Below are 25,969 nucleotides of genomic sequence, written 5' to 3'. Positions count from 1 at the left end.
GGTTTACGCAATTCACAGGAAAGAATCGATTCGAATGAACGATTCGCTATTTATCGTAACATTGTATTAGGCCCACATGTGCTCAGTTTTCAGATATTTAGATTATCTTGAATCGTTACCGAGGGAGAAACGATATTGTCCACAAAGGTAATATACCATTGTTTATAAGTAATGATGTATATTAGGCAGTTTAATTCGTTATTGTAGTACAAGCATAGACTGTATCGTCGCAAACCAATCTCAAGAAGTTTCCCATGTGACAGTCGAACAATGCATTCAGTAACACTCCTGAAACTAGCCTGAAAATAAGTCTGACCTGAAAGCATTTTAATAGAAATATAAGACTGCAAGCCATATACTAAAACATAAATATGTTCCGTACAACTGACAACTGACTGACTGGCCTTACCTCGGCATCGCCTTAGAAACCAGCAGGCGATGACGCGCAAAAACGGCAGACATCGTTTGTGGCAGTTGATTAATGGTGACAATTTTGTTCGTTTCCTCATTAAAATATCTAAATTGGACCAATGGACAACTCAAGTCTAACCTACTCCTCATGAACCTTGTGTTTACTTTCTAGGTATATATAATGTTACCTCTGTGTTGTCAATGTTTAATGTGACTCGTGACCTTTTACCCTTTTACTCGTAAAATAAATTTACTAAATACTAGTGAAATGCCAATATATCGGCAAGGACGATAAAACAGACAATGTTTGGCCATGATGAGACTATGGGCATTGGAGATAAATAGATATATTATTTTAGCCTATGCCTGTCTCATATACCATAATTAAATATTCATAAATTATTTAACATTTATTTTGATCTATCTATACTGCATCTTCACAAGTCATCAGACCACACCAGAGGTTTAAAACCAAACTTTTTTTAATACTAACAAAGAATCATCTCAACTACTTGTACATGGCTACCATGAATATTTGTACAAAAATGCAGTAAAAATATTATTGATTAATATATACAGATATGTCTCCTTAGTGTCGGCAGGCAGGACGCACATGTAGATGACAAGATCACCAATGGTCTTGCACGAGTATACACAATACAGATATTGTTTCCCAACATCAGTGACACTAACTTCAGATCAAAGACTTTAAGAACATAGATAATATCATGTCTTCAGGAGTACATGAAAAATAAAAGGAAATACAGTTACTGAATGATACTGTGTACAGTTATGTGAATAAGAAAGTGCAATACAGAACAATACAAAAATCTTAAATTACATGACGGTAAGGAAGGCTGGCAGCGTGTGAGACTGCTAGAGATTTTTGATGTCGTGAGGAAAGAATATGGGAAGAGCTGATTGGAAGGGAAAGTCCAAGGCAGTGGACGGTTGGTTGGTATCGGTTTTGATGTATTGCTCTTGTCCCATTCATTTACACATTTATCCTATTGACATGTACTGATCCTGTACCTCTTTTTCAGAGAAGCGGACCAGAGTGTGCACTGCTAACTAAATCAAATAAGGCGTGAGGCTGCGGTAGCATAAGGAAACATCTGTGTCACAATGCAGACGGTGATGTCAAAAGAGAGCAGTAAGTACCCTCTTTCCAGAACAGTGAAAGAGTCACTGCTTCACGGGGATGGGGTGTACTATTTCTACATTCTTTCAGGCTAATGGACACAGACAGACGAGTCGCAAACCAACAGCATTTAGACCAAAGAACAATCCAATTCAACAGAAATTTGAGGAAAAACAGTTGTGGCTACCGCCCTTAAGAAGTTGTGAACACTGAACAACAGATGTTTAAGCCTGATAACCTCCTTAAATTTACAACATGCTCGTACAATAATACTTCAACATAGGGCATCAGTCAAGCATTACAGTAATGACACATCACAGTGTTGATGGACTGTCCGGGATGAGCGTCATTTATATATTTTGGAAGAAATAATATAACCATTATACCATAACCAACTAATGCTTTCTTGTAGTGCATTTGCCAACTACTCGGGTATAGTGCCTTTGCGACTCAAATCTACGGATATGGTTTGTGCATGCCTTGATGTTATGAACTTTGGATATATAGATGTTTTTTATTTTTTAGCTAAATAATCCGTAAATGAGTTAGGCACAGCAAAAAGATACTGACTGAATAAGATTGGTCGACATTACCCTCGTAACATTTGCTTTTTGTTACCCACTGTGTAATAGCACTTGGAAGATCTGTCTCAGTAGCATCCTATCCATTTTCTTTGACATTATTAGAAATTAATTTGTGTGCGAATGAAGTCTCACAGACAACGAGGAGAGCTATGGATTTGGGACAACTACATTAAATTCTAGAAACGAGTAACCATGCATAATACGGATTTCATTCAATGACATCTGATTACCCATTGATGTCATTAATCTGTAGTGGGAGCTTACAGAACAAAAAGTTAGGTTTAAGGGTTCCGTCTCGAAAAGGGCACAAGCGCGACAAAAAATATTCACATTGAGGAAGCAACTCATATAGGTTCCATTGAAAGGTGCGATCAAAATGTCAGCTTATCATTCGGAAAAGCATCGTTTTTCTGTAAGAATACTGTTGGCGAGACACAAACAATTATACACAGCGGGAAATAATATCGTAGTTTGCTACCAGAACATGCACTGGCCTGAAGAGAACGATTCTTGCGGTCTGCACTTTTTGCTATGCAAAAGTGAACTGTTTTTGCCATATTAGGGTTAATTGACAGAAATTTGTTAGGCAAGATATATTTCTAGGGGTGCCACATGCAGCGCTGGTGTTTAGCCACATTTAGTGGCTAGCATGCCCTTATGAAGAACGTAATATTATTAATGGCTTGCTGGGTACAAATGGTTCATAGTTGTGGTGCAAGAGCAAAGCCAAGTAGCCAGCTATCAGCCAGTAGGCACATCTGACACTATTCATGTGCCACGGCCCAGGAGCCAATCAGAAATGTAGGTGAGAGCAGGGACGGGTACATGCTGCCTCTAACTGGTGATCAGATGACATTACAACAGAGTCAGATTGGGAAAGAGTTACAGAGAGCGGCCATGTTTAACACAGAGTATTGCAACATAAAAAAAACATTGTGTGACAGCACATTGAGTATTGTATACATGTGTGTGCTGAACGAGAAACACAGATCAGAGTCCCTCAGACCCTGCTTGTGTGTTTAATAAGGTTCTGAAGGAGGGTGGCAGAGGTCCTGCAAAGGAAATGGTGGAGGGGATAAATCCTGCTGACTCTGTGTGGAGCTGTAGAGTTCAGTGTGAGACTGGCAGGTCTGGGCGTCGGGTCTGGATGATTTTTGGTTTAGGGTTGTTATTTGGTTCCTCCTCCTCATCTGTGTCGCTGTCACAGACGTGGACCACCACGCTGGGCGTAGACTCTGTGCCTGCATGTAGCTCAAACTTCTCACCTGTATGTGTAGAAGAGAAGAATCTGTCAGCTTGAGAGTTTCTCGCTAGTATATCGAATACCGATAATATTTTCACAGAGGTTTTGCTGGAGATATAAAATAAAGCAAAATTTGGAATATTACAGTGATTTGCAGTTATTGGACTCGTTATTTGGCCATTGTTTAACAGTTCTTCTTTGTTTTATATTTTCTGTTTTTAAAATTAGTTGGTTTTGAATTACAATGTGGCTTTGCAAGTCAAATTTGGTAAGTTTGATACATTTCCTCTAATCAGTTCTAACTTTCAAAATGCCACTGAATTAAATCGAAACTGATTTGTTCACGAATACTTTTTTTATACATTAAAATGATTTTAGTAAGTTGGTAAGATTTTTGAAAGAAGTCTCTTATGTTCACCAAGGCTGTATTTATTTGATCAGAAATACAGTAAGAATAGTAAAATATTGTGAAATATTATTAGAATGTAAAATGAATGCTTTCTATTTAAATATAGCTTTAAATGTAATTTATTCTTGTCATGGCAAAACTGAATTTTTGTTGAAAACTAATGTGCTGTTGTGGAAACTATGAAACATTTTTTGGGGGATTCTTTGATGAATAGAAAATTCATTTGTAGAAAGTGCATGAATAGAAGCAGGATTTGAAATTTAAATCTTCAAAAACTTTTTGAACGTTAGTGTAGGTATAATATTGCTGTTCATTTATATTGGTGTGTATAAATGAAAATGATAAATTATAGCTAGAAAAAAGTAAATTTTTACAGTATTTTTGCATCAAACATTTTTATTCTAATTGGCTTGTACAGTTGCTTATACTGCATTGTATTCAACGTCCTATGTTGAAGAAAATATTATTTTCAAATTTCCCATTAAATTATTTAAAAATACTGTATTAATTTCTCCTGCAATACAAAAAATCTGGCCTAGAGGGCACTCTCTTTCCAGAACTCAATGTGAGAAGAGTGAGGATATTTTAGGCTGGCTATAATTGCGGTTTGCCAGAGAAAACCTACAATGATCCATAGCATTACAAGCATTAAACTTATACACAGAATCCATTAGGGAACGGTGCTCTATATCCAGTGCTGAAAATCCCTATAACACTACCAGAATGGAAACCTAGAAATCCACAGAGCCTGTCAATCAGAGTGGTCTGGAGGGGTTTCCACACTTCAGGTAATTAAAACTAGAACTGCACACATTCACAAGAGATAAGCTGCTTTTCTTCATCTCTTCATCCCTGTTGCACGAGGACCGGAAGACGTTAAATATTTGAAATGCGCTGGACGAATACACTGTGTGAATGTTTGCAGGATGCAACAGAGCAGGAAGCGGAATCAAAGTTTACCACTGTGCCGCATGAGTGTGCAGTGCATTGTGGTCACCCAAAGGATCCAGCACACTCTAAAGACCCTCTTATCTTATTTTTTTTCTGGAAGTCTCTGGCTTATGCTGTATTTATTTTCCTTGGCCTAGTCCCATTTTTTCCCTTGTGTTTTTATCCTATGCACTCATATTTTCTCACACACAAGCAAACACGCCTAGAACTGCACACATTCACAAGAGATAAGCTGCTTTTCTTCATCTCTTCATCCCTGTTGCACGAGGACCGGAAGACGTTAAATATTTGAAATGCGCTGGACGAATACACTGTGTGAATGTTTGCAGGATGCAACAGAGCAGGAAGCGGAATCAAAGTTTACCACTGTGCCGCATGAGTGTGCAGTGCATTGTGGTCACCCAAAGGATCCAGCACACTCTAAAGACCCTCTTATCTTATTTTTTTCTGGAAGTCTCTGGCTTATGCTGTATTTATTTTCCTTGGCCTAGTCCGATTTTTTCCCTTGTGTTTTTATCCTATGCATTCATATTTTCTCACACACAAGCAAACACGAACATCCAAACTTTTTATCTTCTCACTGTTTTGACCTAATTCCTCTATCAGTTATCATCTTATGTTTTATTCATGCAAAGCGCACTCGTTCAAACAATTCCTCAGCTATGTTCCTACAAATTTACAATCTCTCACATTCCTCTTCTCCTGCATAGCCTCCTGAGGGCTCAGCCTCTCTCTGAAACCTGGGCATGACGTCAATGCTGCATACTGACGTCAAGGGTCAGACAGCCGAAGAGAGAAAGTGCGAGCAATCAAGCTCATTATGACACCTTATAGTCTTCCTAGACCATAAGAAACCTCACGAGAGGATAAAAACATAAGGTTGAGGAGTGTATGTGCTAATGTTACATAGCCCTCCTTAATAAAGCAGCAAAAGCGAGTCTTTATTAAAACAGCAGTGATCTCATTGGTATGCGGAGCACATCTCTCCAGCTCTCCTCCAATTTATAGGCGCTGCTCATCCAGAGCCATGCGTGTGTGCATGACAGCCGTGCACCACTGAAGACACACCAGCTGAGAAGGAGAGAGGTGCTGAGCGAGTGAAAGGCCAGATGGATTTCGTTCGGTTAGTGTAGGTTCAGTGGGCCGGCACAGGGAAACTGGGGGTATTTTTAGAGCATTCTTTCAAAAGAGGGGCAAAACACTTCCCTTCATCCTTTTAAAGTCCTCCTCTCCAAAAGCACAAGTGACAATTTCTGCATTCCTTAGCAACCGTCCCAAAAATAAACCCCCTCTTCTGATTGAAAAAAAATTAACCCTTTATGGTAAGAATGCCATACAAGCTGGAGCGTACAAGGGGACAGATCCAATCTGATAAGCACAGCTGCAGACTGAGTAACAGCCAGTGAATGGATAATGACTCACACAAATTGCCGTGTATTTGGTGTCGGCCATCTGCCACCGTGATTGAAAATACCCTCAAATAAATAGTATAATGTGAGGAGCTATGCTGTACAGTACTTTGATCCGTTGACATTATGCATGTTTCAAACCTCTGTAGTGGCACTATAACCTTACAGAGAGGCTGGATTTCCACTCATTTTAAAGAGCACTGCAAAATTGTGCAAAAATTTTACCTTGAGCTATTCAGAGGCAGTACCCTCAAAGGCACATATTTGTAACTTATTTATCCATAAAGCATAAATACTAGTTGCAATTGCTAACATGAACAACAGTTTTTAGTTAGCATTTATTAAAGGGGACATTAGATGCAAAATTCACTTTTATATGGTGTTTGAACATAAATGTGTATTGGCAGTATGTGTACACAACCATCCTATAATTATAAAAATCCATCCAGTGGTTTATTTAACATACCCATAAATCATAACCTTTATCTCAGATCAAGCCGTTCACAGATTATTGGCAGAGTGTTGTTGTTTTGGCAGGCCCCTCCCACGATTGTTGATTGACACCGGCATTTTAGCACAGACCCACCCTGAGTGAGCTGTGAACAGTCCGCCATTGTTTCAATGCCGGAGCAGGTGTAGGCAAGAATGTCTCCTAAGCGATTGAGGTGTTTTGTTGTTGGGTGAAATAATTAGCCGTCATTATTTACTCCCGACATCTGAGCCCAGTGAAGACCCAGAGGATCACTTTTGTTTTTGAAGGGAATGCACCCCCGATCTACCTAAATGCGTTTTTGTTTGCGCAAATCATTCGTGATTCACCTACAGAAGAAGTGAGTATAAGTTTTTTTTATGAATCTTTGCAAAATGCCTTTCCTAATAATGTGCTAGTTAGCAAGTTCCGCGGCTAAAGTTTACAGTCTCATGAGAACGGCTTGTCACCTCACGGAAGAGAGGGGCGGGGTGAGCCTCTCAGTCACACACCTGACAGCTCATTATGCAGCTCATTATGCAGCTCATTATGCAGCTCATTATGCAGCTCATTATGCAGGCCTTTGTCTTCTCAGGTGTGAATCACTCATTATACATGACCATTCACGCCCCCTCGCATATTCCTTTTCTACACAAAAAGTGTCTTAGAAAATTTAAATCAATATATTGTTTTCTGTGAGTGAGTAAACAAGATGATTTTCACATCATTCTGATGCAAAAATTCTAGACTTCAAGATCTGTTCTCAATAGTCCTGTGAACAAATGTTCTGTATGTGTTTTATGGCCTTATTTCAGTGACTTTAAAATTTTAGTTTTTCACTAAGCACGCATAAACGTTGTTTTCTCAAAAACACAATCACATACATACATGCTGCTCACATATTATTGTAGCCCAGTTTGTGCTGATTATGGTGCTACTAAACTTAGTCATTAAAATGTTTATTAGCAACTGAAAAAAGCACAAATGTCAGGACATGTCAAAACTTCTCCAGGGCCCAAAACACCCTCAGACCCCAGAGGGTTAATGTTACTTTCTACATATTATAATTGATTTGCACCATTTAATGATTATGAACAAACATGAATTAACAGTGAACATATTTGAAGTTGGAGTCGGAAATCTCTTTTCCATTTATTTGATGAAAAATACTGTAAAACTGTTATATTGTAAATTATCCATTTTAAATAACGTTTTCATTCCTGTGAAAACTTGAAGAAAACTTGAAAACTTGTGCTGCTTAATATTTTTGTGGAAAATGTGATGAATTTTTTTTCTTTTTTTTTGATGAACAGAAAGTTTAAAGGTGACATATCATGAAAATCTGACTTTTCCAGGTTTTAAGTGCTATAATCAGGTCCCCGGTGCATCTACCAACCAAGAAATGTGAAAAAGATTAACCCAGTAACTTTGTTTTGGTAAGCCTTTTTCTGCAAGCGTCTGAGAAAATGAGCGCGTCAGATTTCGCTCCCTTTGTGGTGTGGCAAAGGGATCTCATTATAATATTACCACTTTTTGATCTGTAAGTTGACACCCATGGCACCGTCATTTGATTTTGCAAACAACAACGGTGTACCAGTTCTAATGCCATGGCGAAAGTTTGAGCAAAACATGATAACTGTTCTGTCTTTGGCTGCACAGACGAACACAGAACACTATTTAGAGTCCCAGCCTCAGAGGAGACAACAGAGCAGTGGATTTATTGATTTATTTACTGTATATTGCTGCTGCCACACAGATCTAAAATAAACATGCAATTTATTTCCCAGCTGTTTACCTTCCCAGACATTACCGACTGTTTTTTATAACTCGTGTTTTTAACGTAAACTTGTGTGTGAATGAGAACTTAGTTTAGTACTCATGCTGTGACAGCCTCTTTCTGTCCGTGTGCTTCGGATGTGTGCACTCAGAAAACCATATATCAGAAGTTTAAACTCATATGGTTTAAAATGCATGATTTCAGCGTGATAAACATGATAATCAGAACCAAAACAGATGTTTTTAGCAGGTACAAGCTGTAATGGCGCAGCTCTATTCTGGAAAATGGGGTGGGGAGCAGCAGCTCATTTGCATTTAAAGAGACAGGCCCGAAAAACAGCGTTTTTCTGCTTCCACTCAAAATAGGAATTTTCAAAATGATATTATAAATGATCTGTGGGGTATTTTGAGCTGAAACTTCACAGACACATTCTGGAGACACCAGAGACTTATATTACATATTGTAAAAAGGGGCATACTATGTCTCCTTTAAAGAAAAGCCTTTATTTGACATAGAAATCTTATCACATTGCTGTCACTTTTGATCAAATCAATGCAGCCTTTATGAATAAAAGTAATAATTTCTTTAAAAAAAACTTGCTGACCCCAAAATTTTAAGGCCTTTCCACACGGAGCGCGAAAAACCGAAACGAATATCGGACACGATGACGCACTGGAATAAAACAATAGATTTCTATGGATGCTTCCACATAGACCGCGAACATTCGTGCACCAAAAATGCAAATGTTTTTTTTTTCGAACTAGTCCGACGAATCATTTCAGTTTCGCAAAGCGAAATCACAGCCCGTCCAATAAGATTTTAGCAAGGATCACGTGACTGGAGCAGATGCTGTTGCACAAAAGGGTAAGAGTGGTGGTGCTTTTTCGAAAACCAGTGTAATCAAACATCGAAGAAGAGTCTCCCGGATAAGAGAAGAGAGTGGAGGCTGAGTTCTTGTTATCGTTGGTATTTGAGAACAGATTTATTCTCACATGTTCTTTATACAGAATAACTTTTCTATTAATTGTCCACTGAATTATGTAATCACAGTAGAGCACCATCCGTTTTCTTCCACTTTGCACGAGTGTTAGAGAATGCCCGAGAGTCAGAGCACGTTAACTCTTTTTCTACACATGAAATATGAAAGCAAATAGACATGATTATGACAATATATTTTCTGTTTGTGTTTTGTATGCAGCTCATGGTAATTTTATAGCAATAAAGGATGTTTATGACAAATAATAGCAGTGTAGCATTATTAAACATACAAGGAGTGCATGGGTCTGCTTATTAATCAAAATCAACTATAGATCACAATCGGAAGTTATTACAAGCACTCAATGATGGTTTAAAGTGGGTAAGCAAATACATTAATAATTACATACATTTTCAAGTGTAGCTTGATGCTAATTGTACTTCTAATTATATTTTAGGATGTAGCCTATTCTTGTAAGCATTATAGATAGTTTGTGTTTCTGGTGTATAACTAAATATCTTAATTTAATGCTGTATATTGAGCAGCGGACAATGTTAAATCCATTTATGAGATACATATCTGAGGAAAAATGCATTGTTGGTTGGCGCCACCTAGGGTGCAGGCGTGAATTAGCAGAAGGCGAACAATCGTTTCGCGTTCGGTGTGAAAACACCGTTTATCGGCGATTCGCCTCGCTTTTTCACATCGCGCTCAGTGTCACTGAATTATGTAATCACAGTAGAGCACCATCCGTTTTCTTCCACTTTGCACGAGTGTTAGAGAATGCCCGAGAGTCAGAGCACGTTAACTCTTTTTCTACACATGAAATATGAAAGCAAATAGACATGATTATGACAATATATTTTCTGTTTGTGTTTTGTATGCAGCTCATGGTAATTTTATAGCAATAAAGGATGTTTATGACAAATAATAGCAGTGTAGCATTATTAAACATACAAGGAGTGCATGGGTCTGCTTATTAATCAAAATCAACTATAGATCACAATCGGAAGTTATTACAAGCACTCAATGATGGTTTAAAGTGGGTAAGCAAATACATTAATAATTACATACATTTTCAAGTGTAGCTTGATGCTAATTGTACTTCTAATTATATTTTAGGATGTAGCCTACACACAATAAAGGATGTTTATGACAAATAATAGCAGTGTAGCATTATTAAACATACAAGGAGTGCATGGGTCTGCTTATTAATCAAAATCAACTATAGATCACAATCGGAAGTTATTACAAGCACTCAATGATGGTTTAAAGTGGGTAAGCAAATACATTAATAATTACATACATTTTCAAGTGTAGCTTGATGCTAATTGTACTTCTAATTATATTTTAGGATGTAGCCTACACACAATAAAGGATGTTTATGACAAATAATAGCAGTGTAGCATTATTAAACATACAAGGAGTGCATGGGTCTGCTTATTAATCAAAATCAACTATAGATCACAATCGGAAGTTATTACAAGCACTCAATGATGGTTTAAAGTGGGTAAGCAAATACATTAATAATTACATACATTTTCAAGTGTAGCTTGATGCTAATTGTACTTCTAATTATATTTTAGGATGTAGCCTATTCTTGTAAGCATTATAGATAGTTTGTGTTTCTGGTGTATAACTAAATATCTTAATTTAATGCTGTATATTGAGCAGCGGACAATGTTAAATCCATTTATGAGATACATATCTGAGGAAAAATGCATTGTTGGTTGGCGCCACCTAGGGTGCAGGCGTGAATTAGCAGAAGGCGAACAATCGTTTCGCGTTCGGTGTGAAAACACCGTTTATCGGCGATTCGCCTCGCTTTTTCACATCGCGCTCAGTGTGGAGGCCTTTGAACAGTAGTGTAATAAAATTACAATGGTAGTGTAATAAAACCACAATTAATGCTGCCAGAAGTGTGATCTTCATTGTTAGTTTGTCATTCTTAATGCATTATTTTATGCAATTAAAAAAAAAATGATTACTGCTTTTATTATTTTTATATATTATTATTATATTTGTAGTGTTCTTAAAAGTATAAAATTAATATTTTTTAATGAATTTCTGCTACCATTTAGCTCAGGGTAGTCTGTAGTGAAGGGTTTGGAACTGTTTGTGTTCTCAAAGAGCCATCTGTCATCGTGCAATCAGTGTTTTCCTGACATAATTTTTATGTGCTTCCAGTAACCAGTCACATGGCATCTACGGCACAGGTGATTGTCTCAAAAATGTACATCAGAACCAAAACATACTTTTGGGGTCAAGTATTTTTAGGTGACAGTGGGACACCTGACCCCTTTTTTTTTAAAGAAACCATTGTGCTTAACATAGTTCTCAACACATTTATGCAAAAAAGAGACATATAGCACATAGTTTGAGCTCTGAAATAAGCACAAGTATAAAGTGTAAGCTCTCTTAACGTATCAGATCAGGTTCACAGGTGTTCCCACCCATAGTTCTTGTGCTTTGTGTAGCTATAAGAACCCTCTCTGGGCCATGCACACCACACATGCTTGGCTCCAGGTCTGTTATCTAAGCGTCCACAGATGCAGCAGGAATATTTCATTAAGTGCTTTTGCTTTCTCAGGGTGAAGCGGCTGGGTATGCGCCTTGTAAACAGAGCAGGGAACAACAAAAGCGCTTTGCTTTAATGAGCTGGAGTGTGTATGTGTATTGTTGTACTGTACAATTTCAGTGCGAGCCGTGTGGAAACGCAGCCTCTCCGACACAAACGTGTGTATGGAAACACACGCTTAACAATGGAAAAAAACTTCCTTCCACAACAACCACAATCATTATTGCCATCCGACAGCAGTCTAACGCAGTCGAGGTGCCTGGGCTGAATGGGCTGTTTGTTTAGCTTGCCACATGGTTCCACTTGAGTGCTGTTGATTGCTCACTAGTTTGTACTGTCTCCTCTGTTCCCTAATTGCCTTCAATTGCTATTAACATGCACTGGCTTTTGTGACTGAAGCTCATCATGGGCAGACAAGGTCAAAACTGAAAGTTTAAGGCAATGAAACGTCAGAGCACAAAGCACATCTCAGATTAATTTAGGCTGCAATTCACTGAAGCGGCAAAATAGGTCTTGTTCCACAACTCTTATACATTCACTTGGTCTCGGTCAAATGGACTGGTATGTAAAATGAATACTGAAATTAGGGCTGGGCAATATATTGAATATTCATATTGTGATGATTTTGTTGGCAACAATGTTTTTCATGTCTTTTATTTGATTATAAAAGATTGATTCATTTGGCAAGCATGCTTTATCTTGCATCTCTGATTTAAACTTCACTAAGTTTGAAATGTTCATAATTCTGAAATTCAAAAATGTTCAAGGAAGTCCCTGTGTGGCATTTTTCTTGTATGATGAAAACATGTTTTAGCAAACATGTAACTAAATTATGTTAATTCCTAGTTGTTTTTATATTATTTAATGAAAGATACGTTTTAGGTCATTAGGTTGAAATTAAGCTTCCTCTCCATTTTAGAACAAAATATTATAACGTACATCTGTACTTTCCCATTGTGTCTACTCTAGCGACATAAAGCCTTGTTTAACTCGGTTCAGTGCTTCTCTTTCTTCATTTAGATTCCTCTGTCAGGCAATTAAGTGGTAATCAATAACAATAATGCAGTGTTCTCTAAATTCACGCTTAATTGACACTAAATTTAGTAGTTTAAGGACTTAAAGCAAAGGATTAATTGTTAAATGTGTCTCAAGATGCCATCTTGATCTCTGGAGTGTGATCTCCCATCCTGTAATTCAGTTCAGATTGATTTTATGCAAGCATACATAAGCAAACTCAATGTGATGTTTTATCCTCAGACAATTTATTTTTGGTGTTGATTTCAGTTTGCAAATATGACCGACTCTAATGTGACAAGTGAATGTTGTTTAGTGTAGTTATTAGTCAAAAAGTCAACAGATTTGAATTTCTTAACATTTTTTAGCAGTAGCACTGGTATTGTGTCATGTAATGTCCTAAAAATCCATTCCTACCCAGCAAATGAAAGAGGTGGTTTCCATTAGCACAGAATTCATCACAAACACAAGCATTTTATCAGCACTATGTAATAAACAGAGATGAACACATAAACAAATTGAAATCCATTCTTTCTAGTGCCAGTCTGTGGCTTCTCATTTCACCCTGAACATGTGTAAACACTCCTGGTTGACTGACCTCAGAACAGGCTGTGAAACCACCAGAGAAGTGAAGCGGCTTCATTGTCCCGCTCTGGGATTATGCAACTCTGAATGGCTCTCTTACACAACCTCCCAGCAGCCATTGAGGGGATATGGCCACTTGATACAAATCTAGCACTGCTGCTATGTGTAGTAGTAAGTGTTGTATGTGTCACTGTGATGTAAAACAGCATGATATGCAAGCTTTTTCCATCAAGCATGTTGTGGAATGGTGAGCTAAATCAAGCAAGCATTTTAGGTTTTGCTGGTTAGCATGAACATTTAGTTTCTGCAGAGGTCATCTTTCTTCACTGACATTCATTCAGATATAAATATGTAAATATAAATTGTTTTACCACATATATTTTCCTTGTCTTTTGTTGGCTTGAGGCTCTGCATGTTCTTGAGGTGCTATCAGTGTTGTCATACATATGAATTGATTTAAATAATAATAATTAAATTCATTCATATTTTGATTTACAGTATGTTTGAATTAATGAATGTATAAAATATTTATTAAATCATTAAAAATGGTTTATTAATAATTAAAGTACAAAATTAAACTTATTTTAAATTAAAAGTACATTTTAAATTTAAATTCATTTATATGCTTGACAACAATACATAATTGTATTTTTGGTGCAAATTTGCAACTATCTGGACTCCCATTGTCAGTGCAATAAGTGTTTTTGTTATCGTTTTACTAAGGGACAAGTAAAAGTGATTCAGTTGTGGTGAACCTGGGAATTTCTTAAGGACAAATTAGCTGTATTGGTCCAGGTGATATGTGACCTGGACTTAATACAATGAGTTATCATCTCATTGTCCTAGATCCGGTTGTACCATCTGCATGTTAGCCTTGCATCTAACAGTGACTCATATTATCACAGCTGTAAAAGCTTTTAACTATGTAAAGTATTTGTCTGAACAACAGAGTAAGTGTTGTAACACTCTGATAAGCTATGTCTCATTTGTTTACACATCACTTAACTCCATTACATAAATAATATAGGTTAAACTATCAGAGTTACGTTTCTTCATACTTCATTAGAGAGAGCCAGACAGAGAGAGATTTAGAATTCAGCTGGATGTTTTCACAGGATTTAGAAATTAATCCCTTGGGGGTTTGATGGCTGAGAGTCCATAATGCCAAGCCCTGTTGCATAATTCAAATGTTCCTACTCCATAATCCCCAAACGCCTTTTACACTGTCAGCTAAAAATAGACCAAACAAATAGAGGGTGACATTCAATATTGACCTGGTTCCATAAGTGATGCACCGCCAACCGGAGCTTTTAGGCCTGGTTTCCCTGTGGCTGAGTACTGTCATATACTCACGTGCTCAACATGCTCTAAAGCTGCTCAATTGCAAAATGAGGCAAGATGGGCCGAATGTGCCGAGCAGCTGTTTAGATGGGAACACAAGACGATGATGCGTTTGCCAGGGCAGCAGATGGATCAGGCTGAGTGATATAGTACAGACAAATTTAGATGCATTACGAGAAACCGCATGGCACTCTTATGGGTAAAAGTTTAGTCTAAACCAGCTGTGAAAGTAACTGACAATCACAATGTGTTTGGCTTGAATTTGGAAAAAAACAGTCCCGCAGATAAAGGCTGATGGATTCAGAGCAATTCTGAGCTGATGGCTGGGATTGTCAAGTATTATTGGAAATCGGCAGAGAGAAGAAATTCAGTCTGCGTCGTTTATACAAGGTCACTGGCATGGGCCTGTTGATACAGCTTTGACGGAGAAGAATGATATTCATGAGGCAAGAGTCAATGATGGCAGATTTGACTGTGCTGATGCATTATACATGACTGATATTTTAAGAGCAAGTCTGTGGAAAGCTCTCTCTCTGGCCTCTTCCATCTTAGCTAGGGATGTAACAATGCAACAATAAATCAAGGAATTTAAAAACTTCGAAAATGATTTATAAATTGATTTTAAATTAATTTAAAACAGTTAAAGAAAGAAAATTATTATATATAAAATACAGTGCAATCAGTTCAGACGTAGCACAGTGCTCATTCAATAAATGCAATGTTTTGAGTCTGGATTTAAATGTGGCTAATGTTTTAGCACATCTAATCTCTTCTGGAAGCTGGTTCCAGCTGCGGGTGGCATAATAGCTAAAAGTGGACACCCCTTGTTTTGTGTGAACCCTAGGTATTTCTAACTGACTCAATCCTAATGATCTGAGTGGTCTGTTAGGTTTATTTTCAGTGAGCATATCTGCAATGTATTTAGGTCCTAGGCCATTGAGTGATTTACAAACGAGTAAAAGTACTTTAAAATCAATCCTAAATATAACTGGAAGCCAGTGTAAGGACCTGAGGACTGGTGATATGCTCAGATTTTCTGGTTCTAGTCAGAATTCTGGCAGCAGCGTTCTGGATGAGCAGCAGCTGTCTAATAGTCTACTTGGGAAGGCCGGTGAGGAGACCATTACAATAGTCCACCCTGCTGGTGATAAAGGCATGAACAAGTTTCTCCAAGTCTTGACTGGAAACAAAACATCTAATTCTTGCAATGTTTTTGAGATGATAGTATGCTGATTTAGTTATAGCTTTGACATACTGAAGCTAAAGTCTGTCTCCAGAATCACACCAAGATTCTTGACTTGATTTTTAGTTGTTTGACCCTCTACAGTCAAGGTATGCATTAACCTTGAGAACTTCATCTTTGTTTCCAAAACTTCCAACTGTCGATTTCATCAATGCATTGGCAGAGGGATTCAATGGGGCTGTAGTCATTTGGAGAATAGGCTAGGTAAATCTGGGTGTCATTAGCATAGCTGTGATAGGCAATTTGGTTCTTTCTCATTATTTTACTTAGTGGGAGCATATACAGGCTAAACAAGAGTGGTGCAAGAATTGAGCCTTGTGGGACTCCGCATCTCATGGACGTCCACTTAGACTTATGCTCTCCTATACTCATATAATAACCTCTCCCTTCTAAGTATGACCTGAACCATTTGAGTACCATCCCACAAAGCCAGAACCAGTCTTCCAGTCTCTCTAGAAGTATGTTATGATCGATTGTGTCAAACGTAGCACTAAGATCTATTAGTACTAGGACTGATATTTTGCCAGAATCAGAATTAAAGCGAATATCATTTATTATCTTAATGAGCGCTGTCTCTGTGCTGTGATGCGGTCGGAAACCAGATTGAAAATTGTCCAGGTATCCATTTGAGTTTAAGTAGTTGTTCAGCTTATTAAAAACTACAATTTCAATAATCTTGCCTATAAAAGGAAGATTTGATATTGGTCTATAGTTGCTCAATATGGTGTTATCAAGATCTTTTTCAGAAGGAGCTTAACAACTGCAGTTTTCAGGGAGGAAATGTCCCAGAAAGAAGTGAGGCGTTCACCACTTCTAAGAGATCTGCTTCTAAACAGTTAAGCACACTTTTGAAAAAAAGTTGTGGGAAGTGTGTCAAGATAGCAGGTTGACGATTTAAGGTGCTGTATTATTTCTTCCAAAGTTTTGCCATCAGTTGCTTCAGAAACAGACATAGTAACTTATTTTTGAAATTGCGGTCAAATCTGACCTCTGCATAACTTGAGGATGTGCCAATCACCTTTCTGATATTATTGATCTTCTTAGAAAAGAAGGACGCAAACTCATTGCATTTGCTGTCGGAGAGCATTTCACTGGGAATCTGACTTGGGGGGATGGTCAGTCTCTCAACAGTAGCAAAAAAAGTGCGAGTGTTGTTTAAGCTACTGTTTATAAGGTTTGAGAAGAAGGTCTGTCTAGCTGTGGCTAGTTCCACATTGAAAGCATGAAGGCTGTTTTTATAGATGCTATAGTGAATTTCAAGTTTCCTCTTATGCCACATCCGCTCAGCTTTTCTGCATTGCCTTTTCATACTCTGTACTGCTGTTGATTTTATCCAAGGTGATTTTTGTCTGCCAGTCTTCTTACTGACTTTTACAGGAGCAGTATCATCAATAACATTCTTAACCTTTGAGTTAAAGGAATCAAGGAGAAGATCAACGGAGTCTGCAGAAATGCTTGGTGTTAAAGATATAGCCTTCATAAATAGCACACTAGTGTTCTCGTTAATGCATCTCTTTCTGACAGAGACAGATCTAGATTCAGTGGTAGCAGAGATCAATATATCAAAGAAAATACAGAAGTGATCAGATAGTGCTACATCCTTAACAATGGATTAAATGTTTAGACCTCTACAGATGAGTAGACCTCTAGAGTGTGTCCACGATTGTGTGTGGGTCCATGCACATGCAGAATCAGGTCAAAAGTGTTTAAAACAGTTATAATTTCTTTTGTAGTTTTGATTTCTGCTAAAGTCAGAACATTCTGTATTTGCTTCAAATTTTTTTTCTTCAATATTTTTGCTGGAAAAATATTAATTCTCATTAATTAATTCTAATAAACTCATTAAGAAGTCACTTTTACAGTGTAGCATGTGCAAAAGATGAATTCATTTATACAACTTGAAATGTGTAGAAATTAACATTTAGTAAGATTGATAAATCCTTTAAAAATATTTGTTAGTTCATATTACCTATTAATTATTTAATGTTAACATTGAGAAGCTTTTTGTAAAATGTCTCCTGTATTAATTGGCTTATTGGACAACACCATGATGGTTATATCATAAAATTATCATCTGCTATCATAGTACCACCACAATGTGTTTTTTTTCCGTAAGGGTACAATAGCAGTGGACAATGGAAAGACAAGGACAAAGATGATTTATGGCTAACCTAACTGCAGAGTTACATAATGTTATGGAAGAACTGTCATCATCTGTAATTTAATACACAACAAAAAACAAAAAAACTGTTAATTGGGAACTGGAGATACCCAGAATCACTGAAAAGGTCACCCAATGGTGCTTTGTAATGTGCTTACTTGCTCCAAGATGGCTGAGCTGTTCCCATGAAGGCCAGGGCACTCACAGGCCCACTGTATGAAAGTGTGTGTGGTCCATTCCAAACATAGCCCCCCGTTTGCCCTGTCAAACACCCAGATAAACAGAAGCTTCTACACGGCCGCTTTAATCAAAACACATTACAGCTCCAGAAGCACTGAATACAATAACTGCTCATCAGGGCACAGTGGGAGTCGCCCACACACACATACACACCCCTGAAGGTCAGCCGAAGAAGAGTGTGCATTGATTAGGAGCAGGATGGTGGACGTAATCATCTGCAGTGCAGCGAAGAAGATAATTCAAGACAATGGCTAACCGAGTGAGTAATGGATGTGCTTGATTTGAGAGGAAAAGGATTTGTAGCACATGCTACGTTACGTCCCAGCACGCAAGCCTGAACTTCAGAGTTCAGGTGTGGGTATGACCGTTCATACCAGTGCATGATGGACCAGGATAATGGTGCCAAAAGGCAAAGTTTGAGAGAAAAGACTGGTGAGTTGTAACTGACCTGGGCCAAGCTTGGCAACTGCATATAGCAGGTCGTAGTTAATAACTGGTGTGGCCTCGTCAATCTGTTGCCAGCCAACTGGAGGTGAGCCAGGAGGAGAGATGAGGAACTGTTTGGAAGGCTGGGGAGGAGCCAGGTGTAAATTGTCTCCTTCGGATGCTGGATTCTGCACCTAAGAGCCAGAGAGAGTATGTTAGTCTAGTCAAACAAAGACCTGACTTTGATGCTGGGATCAATCCAGATGTTTCTCAAGTAGTCATTAGCAAATGTGACCCTGGACCACAAAACCAGTCATAAGTAGCACAGGTATAGCTATTTGTAGCAATAGCCAACAATACATTGTATGGGTCAAAATGATCAAATTTTCTTTTATGTCAAAAGTCATTAGGATATTAAGTAAAGATCATGTTCCATGTAGATATTTTGTAAATTTCCTACGTAAATATATCAAAACTTAATTTTTGATTAGTAACATGCATTGCTAAGGACTTAATTAGAACAACTTTAAAGGCGATTTTCTCAATATTTTCATATACCATGCCACAATATTTTTTTGCACCCTCAGATTCCAGATTTTCAAATAGTTGTATCTCGGCCAAATATTGCCCTATCCTAACAAATCATACATCAATGGAAAGCTTATTTATTCAGATGTTCAAGCATGTATTGTTCAAACATTCTATCTATCTATCTGTCTATCTGTCTGTCTGTCTGTATCTATCTATCGTTCTGTCTATCCATAAAGCCTATAAAACTTTAAACTTCAAAGCCTTTTTTTTTTAAATTTTACTTTCAGAAAAGGCTTTGTAAAAAATTAGTTACATGAATGCCTTTGAATTTAAATTTATTTTAATTCTACATCCTTTAAATTGCAGTTCTATATTCGGTTTCTCAGCTCAGTTCTGAATGGCAAATAACCCCGCAATACACTGCACTCATATGCAAGATGTCCTTCTTTTGTACCCTCATTTTGCAACAACCATGTCAGCCTGATTTGGGCAGTTACTCTGGCAAGCGGCTAATACCAGCTATCAGAATGCATCTATTTCAGAGCTGTCTGCTCCAGCCAGTGGATTCTGCCCTACTGGAGTTGTCTCATCCTGAATAGGAGTTAATTTCCTGCTCACTGAGAAGGGTTAGAGACCCTGACATGATTTACAGAAGGATTACGATACACATGATGTATGATCAAATGTACATAAAGAACAGACTCCCTAATGTCTCAGTATCGTTCTATAGTTCGTTCTATCAAATATTTGTTTAATCTTCAAGCATGGCACTATAAAAGTTTTTGTCTTTTCTAGTAATTCGTGAGTCCATTTGGTGCAGAGAAATTGCACACTTAGAGCAGCACTGTATACTTTTTTAATCAACTCTGATTCAGATCTAATCAGGCAAAAGCACCATATTACTTGACGAATGCATAGTTTGTATCTTAACCTGTTGTCTACATGTCACTCATAAATGTACTTTATGTAAATGTACCCTTCTTAAAAATACAGAGATTCTAGAAATTTTGGGCAACTGAAGCCACTTCTCACCTGGGCAAAATAGAGTTTAAGTTTCTTTCCTCTGAAAGGTGTCTCGTGCAGCTCTATTCTAGCGCTGGCTGCCGCTTTGGGGTTACTGAAATTGATTCGTACACGTCGGAAGCTCTTAAACTGCTGGAACGTCACACCCTCATCGTACGCGAGGAAGAGCGCTTCGAACATTTCCTGAAAGAAAAAAATAAACAAGGTAAATTAATAAGGGATAATATTTCAATTCTGTCCACTGGCAAATGTCAAAGCATGAATAATTCATATGTTTTCATAGAGGACAAAGAAAGTCGAGCAGGAATGTTTTTTTTACTGTGCAAGAAACAAGCAAGACTTGTTCCACCAATATCAATCTTATCAGGGCCGTGAGAGAACGATTGCGAATAATGTCAGCATATCGCTGACAGGATGAACGTCATTGTATTCTTTATGGGACATGGCAGTCTTTGGACTAGGAACGCCTCACAGATCATCCAATCAGCTCAGCCAGAACTGGATCGTTTTGGAGAGACAGATTGGCTGAGTCTGTTATGACACTTAATATTCATTTCCTGTGCAGGAGAGGAACTGATGAAAGCAATTATATCTGCAGCTTGTCTCTCAATTCAGTAATCGGTCCTGCTGGGTCTTGGTAACCCTTAGCACTCTCAGCCTCATCTGTTAAAGAAAGGACTTTCCCAAATCACATGTATTTACCTGCATTCTAATCTTCACCATGCAGACTTAAAAGGATTGTTCACCCCAAAAGAAAATTCTGTCATAATTTATTTTTTTATTCAAACAATAGAGCATGGCACTAGCATGACCAGGTCATGGTTTTGATTCCTAGGGAAAGCTAGATCTCATAAAATGCATACATTGAATGTAATATAATTCACTTTGGATAAATGTGTCTGCCAAATACATGAATGTAAATTTACTCACCCTTCATGTTTACTCAAACCTGCATTTCTTTCATGCTTTATATAGAACAAAAGATATTTAGAAAAATGTTCTTCAAAATGAAGAACACTCACACAGATTTAGAACAAAATAAGGGTAAGTGATGACAAAATTTTCCTTTTTGGGTGGACTATCTCTTGAAAACATGATGCTTATTGTTTTTGTAGAGATATAATGGCTTCTTATTAATTTTAAGTGCTTTAGAAGACCTCTGAAGACTTAATTTGTAACCTTAGAGGTGAGGTCATTTCTGACACTAGTAGCAAAATTGCAAATAAATAAATACCTAAATAAATAAATAACAAGTTTGTGTTTTGAAACAGGTTTCATAAACCCCTTCAATCTTAATAAATGACTTTAACTGGGATAGGAAAAAGTACTTTAACGAAAGCTGTTTAAATAGCTTATTAAATAAGTAAAAGCACACTGTTATGAAACTCTCTTTCAGAGTAGCATCTGAAACAGGATTGCTGGAATAGAAACACCTTAGACTGATTAGTATTTTCCAAAAAAAAACATCATCAAATGTGCGTAGGCTATCACATTCCTGATTTGACTGTTCAACTTAGTGAGGTATTTAATTGCATTATTTTCAGAGACCTGTTAAAACGGCTAACGTCTCAGTGTTGGGTTTGCTTTGCCTTTTAAAGGCATAGCACTTAAGCACTTGGAAGTGAGGCCAATGTGTACACCAAAAATAGGTATTCAACATGAAACCCTCAAATATGCCCTTAAATTCTAGCCAACCGCTGGTGAAACACTTCAATATGACGACAAACAATAATCTAAAATATGAAACACGTAACACAGGAAGGTAGATATTTACAATTATGTGATGTCTAAGAGACGTGCTTTGTTTGTATCAGAAATCAAGTTCAGGTAGAGATGATGAAATCACTGTCACATAAACTGTGGAAGTTAAGGATTGTAACCAGAAAGTTGAATACCATATTGAGTCTTCAAAGGTTGCCCTATTAGTCAAGGATCTCAAACTGCCAGCAAATAGTAAGTTGACCCCAGAAGTGTGAATAGTTTATACTTAAAATCCAGCCTGAAAATAATTTTTTTCTTCCATGCAGCTCATTATACCTATTTTTATTTTCATAAAACTCGAATGCAATTCCATATTAAGACTGACAAATGCATGCTACAAGAGTACTGCTTTTACTGCATTTATGATTAAATAATGCAACCTCTTACGAACTTCAAACTTTTGAACAGTAGTGTATTAATTGTAATGAATTTAAATAATCCCTGACCATTATATCAAAGCCAGATCATGATGTTGCTGGTCTCTTAATGGGCCTGATAGCTGCCTGATTTACAAGCACCAGCTGTATAACTGTGTAGTTAAAATATATGGTTGTAAAAACACTTGCATTTGTTGTAGCTTTGCAACTAGTCCCAGTTAACTTGAGTTCAAGACTGCTGCCTTAAGGGAAGCATCTTCTGATAAGTGTACAATTTCTTGCTTTTGATAAAAACATCTTCTATAAATTACTCTTCACTGTCAGTCACCAGAGATTTTGCTCAGTGCTTCACAATACACAGAATCTAAAGTTGTCACTTTTAGCATCAAGAAATAGTGAATGTGCTCGATAAAAATGTCCAGAGACGGGGAAGATGAAAAATTAGAGCTGCTCGCTGGTACTCTCCTGCAGAGACAGATGGATAGCTGAGACAGTTTTCTTCCACAGCGTCAATTCGCCATACACCTTGTATCCTGTCACAATCTGTGAGAAACCTCCAGCATATTCCTTCATCTCTGAGCCAAGAGTGAGCGTCCCTAGAGATGGCAGCTGTGGATATGTCACGTCCACCGTGTGTCAGGACGTGCACTGACAGCTGGGCTCGTTTTGAATGACTCAGCAATGGCAGGTGACAACAGATGAGTCCATGAGAGAGGTGCGGTGCATATGTGCACATTTTCTATCCTCCAGGTTTCTGACTCAGCACTTGCCTGAAGTTTTACAAGATGTCAAGTGCGTCCAGAGCTAATTATAGAACAAGAACTTGATGGCGTGTGAAATGCAGATAAAAGCACATTCGTCTGATCCACTGCACCTTGAAATGAGATCATTTTCTACCGTCACAGCACTGCTGGTCACCAGCATATGTCGAGTTTTGGATGCTGGTGTCCCTATCAAGCATCTTAACTAGCTTAATTAGCCTCCCTTGGTCATCCAGCATCATGCTGGTCTTTTTAGCAAAAGGCAGTCAGACATTTCCCAATTTTTGTTGTGAGAAATGGCTTTGCACATACAAGCTGAATTTTCAGTGGCACAGTGTACTGTAAAGCAGGGGTTCTCAAACCTGTCCTGGAGGACCCCTAGCCCTGCACATTTTGTATGTCTCCCTTATCAGACACACTCAATTCATGTCTTGCAGTCTCTACTAACGAGCTGATGAGTTGAATCAGGTGTGTTACATAAGGGAGACATACAAAATGTGCAGGGCTAGGGGTCCTCCAGGACAGGTTTGAGAACCGCTGCTGTAAAGGACATTCAGGTTTGTTCGAAATTGACCGTTCACAGGGAGCTTGAATGACAGGCGATCTGACCAATCAGAACGTGGATATTATGTGCCGCCACTGCTATCTGCCATCTTGGCCGACAGCTACGGCCGGTCTCCAAAGAAATCCATGTTAAAACGGGTTAAAAAGATAGACTGAATTGAAACTTTTTCAATATAACTAAATACAAAAACGTGCGGAGGGTTAAGCTGTACTGTTGTTGGCTGCCACAGTAACGGCAATAAGCTAAGGAATTCCTTTAAAGTACTTGTTTTGCATACCAGAAAATCTGTCGTGTCCATCGCTGTATGCATGGCTTGCAGCACTTAAGTTAAAATACTGAGTGTGAAATAATAAAATAATGTTAAAACATGTGCTTGTGGACAAAATTCCAAGAACTTCGCCCCGATCGGGAGCTGTATATGCACATGTGCGCTCATCTGTTTTCAATGTACCTAACCTCGCGTCGCTTCATGTCATCAGTTCCCACTCATTAAACTATGACAGGTCCTTAGAAAAGCTTTTAACTTTTAGAAAAGTTAAAACATGTTGCACAATATGAAATATCATTCTTGTTCTTAGCACAAACAAACTTAGCATGAGTTGCAAGCTGAAGTTTAACACTTATAGTTAGGGGTTTGATCAAATCACCATAGTAAGCAATAATAATAGAGACATTTGCATTAGCAAACACCAAAAATATATTGAATCAAAATATCTGAATCACATCAATCCGTGTATCATTCGATCATTCGTTTTTTTATTTAATATTGAAAGTAGAAAAATTAGAAAACGGCTCCTTTTTCGTTTTTTAGTTTTTCTCCAAAAAACGAGAAATGAGAATTCAGCTTAAATTTTCGTTTTTCGTTCATGGGTGGAAAAATGAATAAACAGCTTGAATATTCGATTTCTACATGTGGGCGGGAATTAAATGCCCCGACTTTACAGTCTGGAAATACTTTAGGCTATAGCAAATTATTTCTTGGACACCCCTATCACTTTAAGAACCGCTGGCCTACACAGAAGAAAGACCTGTCTAAACTCTGCCCCGGTACGAGTTGTGTTGAGCTATTCATTAGTCTGTTTGTTTGATGAAAATTTTGAAATTGATAAAATGGGTTATTAATCTGTACAACTGCAGGAGGACTATTATTCTGCTGCGTGATACTGCGGAAGAGCTGATGAAGGCACGGTTTGATCTTCGGCTGACCAATCAGCAGAAAGGGGCGTTTAATTCCCGCCCACATGTAGAAATCAAATATTCAAACTGTTTATTCATTTTTCCACCCATGAACGAAAAACGTAAATTTAAGCTGAATTCTTGTTTTTCGTTTTTTGGAAAAAAACGAAAAAGGAGCCATTTTCTAATTTTTCTATTTTCAATATTAAATAAAAAAAATGAATGATCGAATGATACACGGATTCACATCCTTGGAATGTGTTTGAAAATAAACCCTAATGGAAACATTGAGGTTATGGGCATCACTTTCTGCCTCGAGTATATGAGGCCTAATATGCAAATTAATAAGAAAACAAACGTCATATTTTAAACAAGGTGATGGAGGTAAATATAGCTGAAGTATTATTGTACTTTATTGCCATGGGTTACATAGTGTTATGTTCATTTTTGAGAGCCCTCAGCGGACATTTCAAAGCCAAGTATTTGTAGTGGAAATAAATCACATTCCTTTACAAATATGGACACCAAAATGAAGGGAGGAGGATAAAGGGTTATGTGCAGTGGAATATTTTGCCACTGGCTTTCTAAAAATATTACTTTATCTAATCATAAAAGGATCTGTGGAATGATATATTTAAAATTTTCCTAAAAAACACCAAGACTTTGATGCATAGTATTTTTTTCCATTCACAGTAGATTAATCACACACACACACACACACACACACACACACACACACACACACACACACACACACACACACACACACACACACACACACACACACACACACACACACAGAAACACACACACACAC

General features: G+C 37.7%; 1 protein-coding gene across 1 annotated transcript in view; it reads right to left on the bottom strand.

Annotated features, from left to right (window-relative positions):
- Nucleotides 1-920: 920 nt before the first annotated feature.
- The window catches only part of LOC107602203 (calcipressin-2-like), a 27,163-nt gene continuing 2,114 nt past the window's right edge, over nt 921-25,969 (bottom strand). The window contains exons 2-4 of the mRNA XM_016294644.1: nt 20,522-20,695; nt 18,981-19,152; nt 921-3,401 (exon numbers count right to left, since the gene is read on the bottom strand). Of these exons, the coding sequence (XP_016150130.1) occupies nt 3,247-3,401; nt 18,981-19,152; nt 20,522-20,695 (501 nt within the window). The 3' untranslated portion in view covers nt 921-3,246. The remainder of the gene's footprint in view (nt 3,402-18,980; nt 19,153-20,521; nt 20,696-25,969) is intronic.

Source organism: Sinocyclocheilus grahami, unplaced genomic scaffold (genome assembly GCF_001515645.1).
Source record: "Sinocyclocheilus grahami isolate Dianchi unplaced genomic scaffold, SAMN03320097.WGS_v1.1 scaffold321.1, whole genome shotgun sequence".
Lineage (NCBI taxonomy): Eukaryota > Metazoa > Chordata > Actinopteri > Cypriniformes > Cyprinidae > Sinocyclocheilus > Sinocyclocheilus grahami.
Note: the sequence above shows the minus strand (reverse complement) of the source record. Positions and strands in the feature narration are given on the sequence as shown.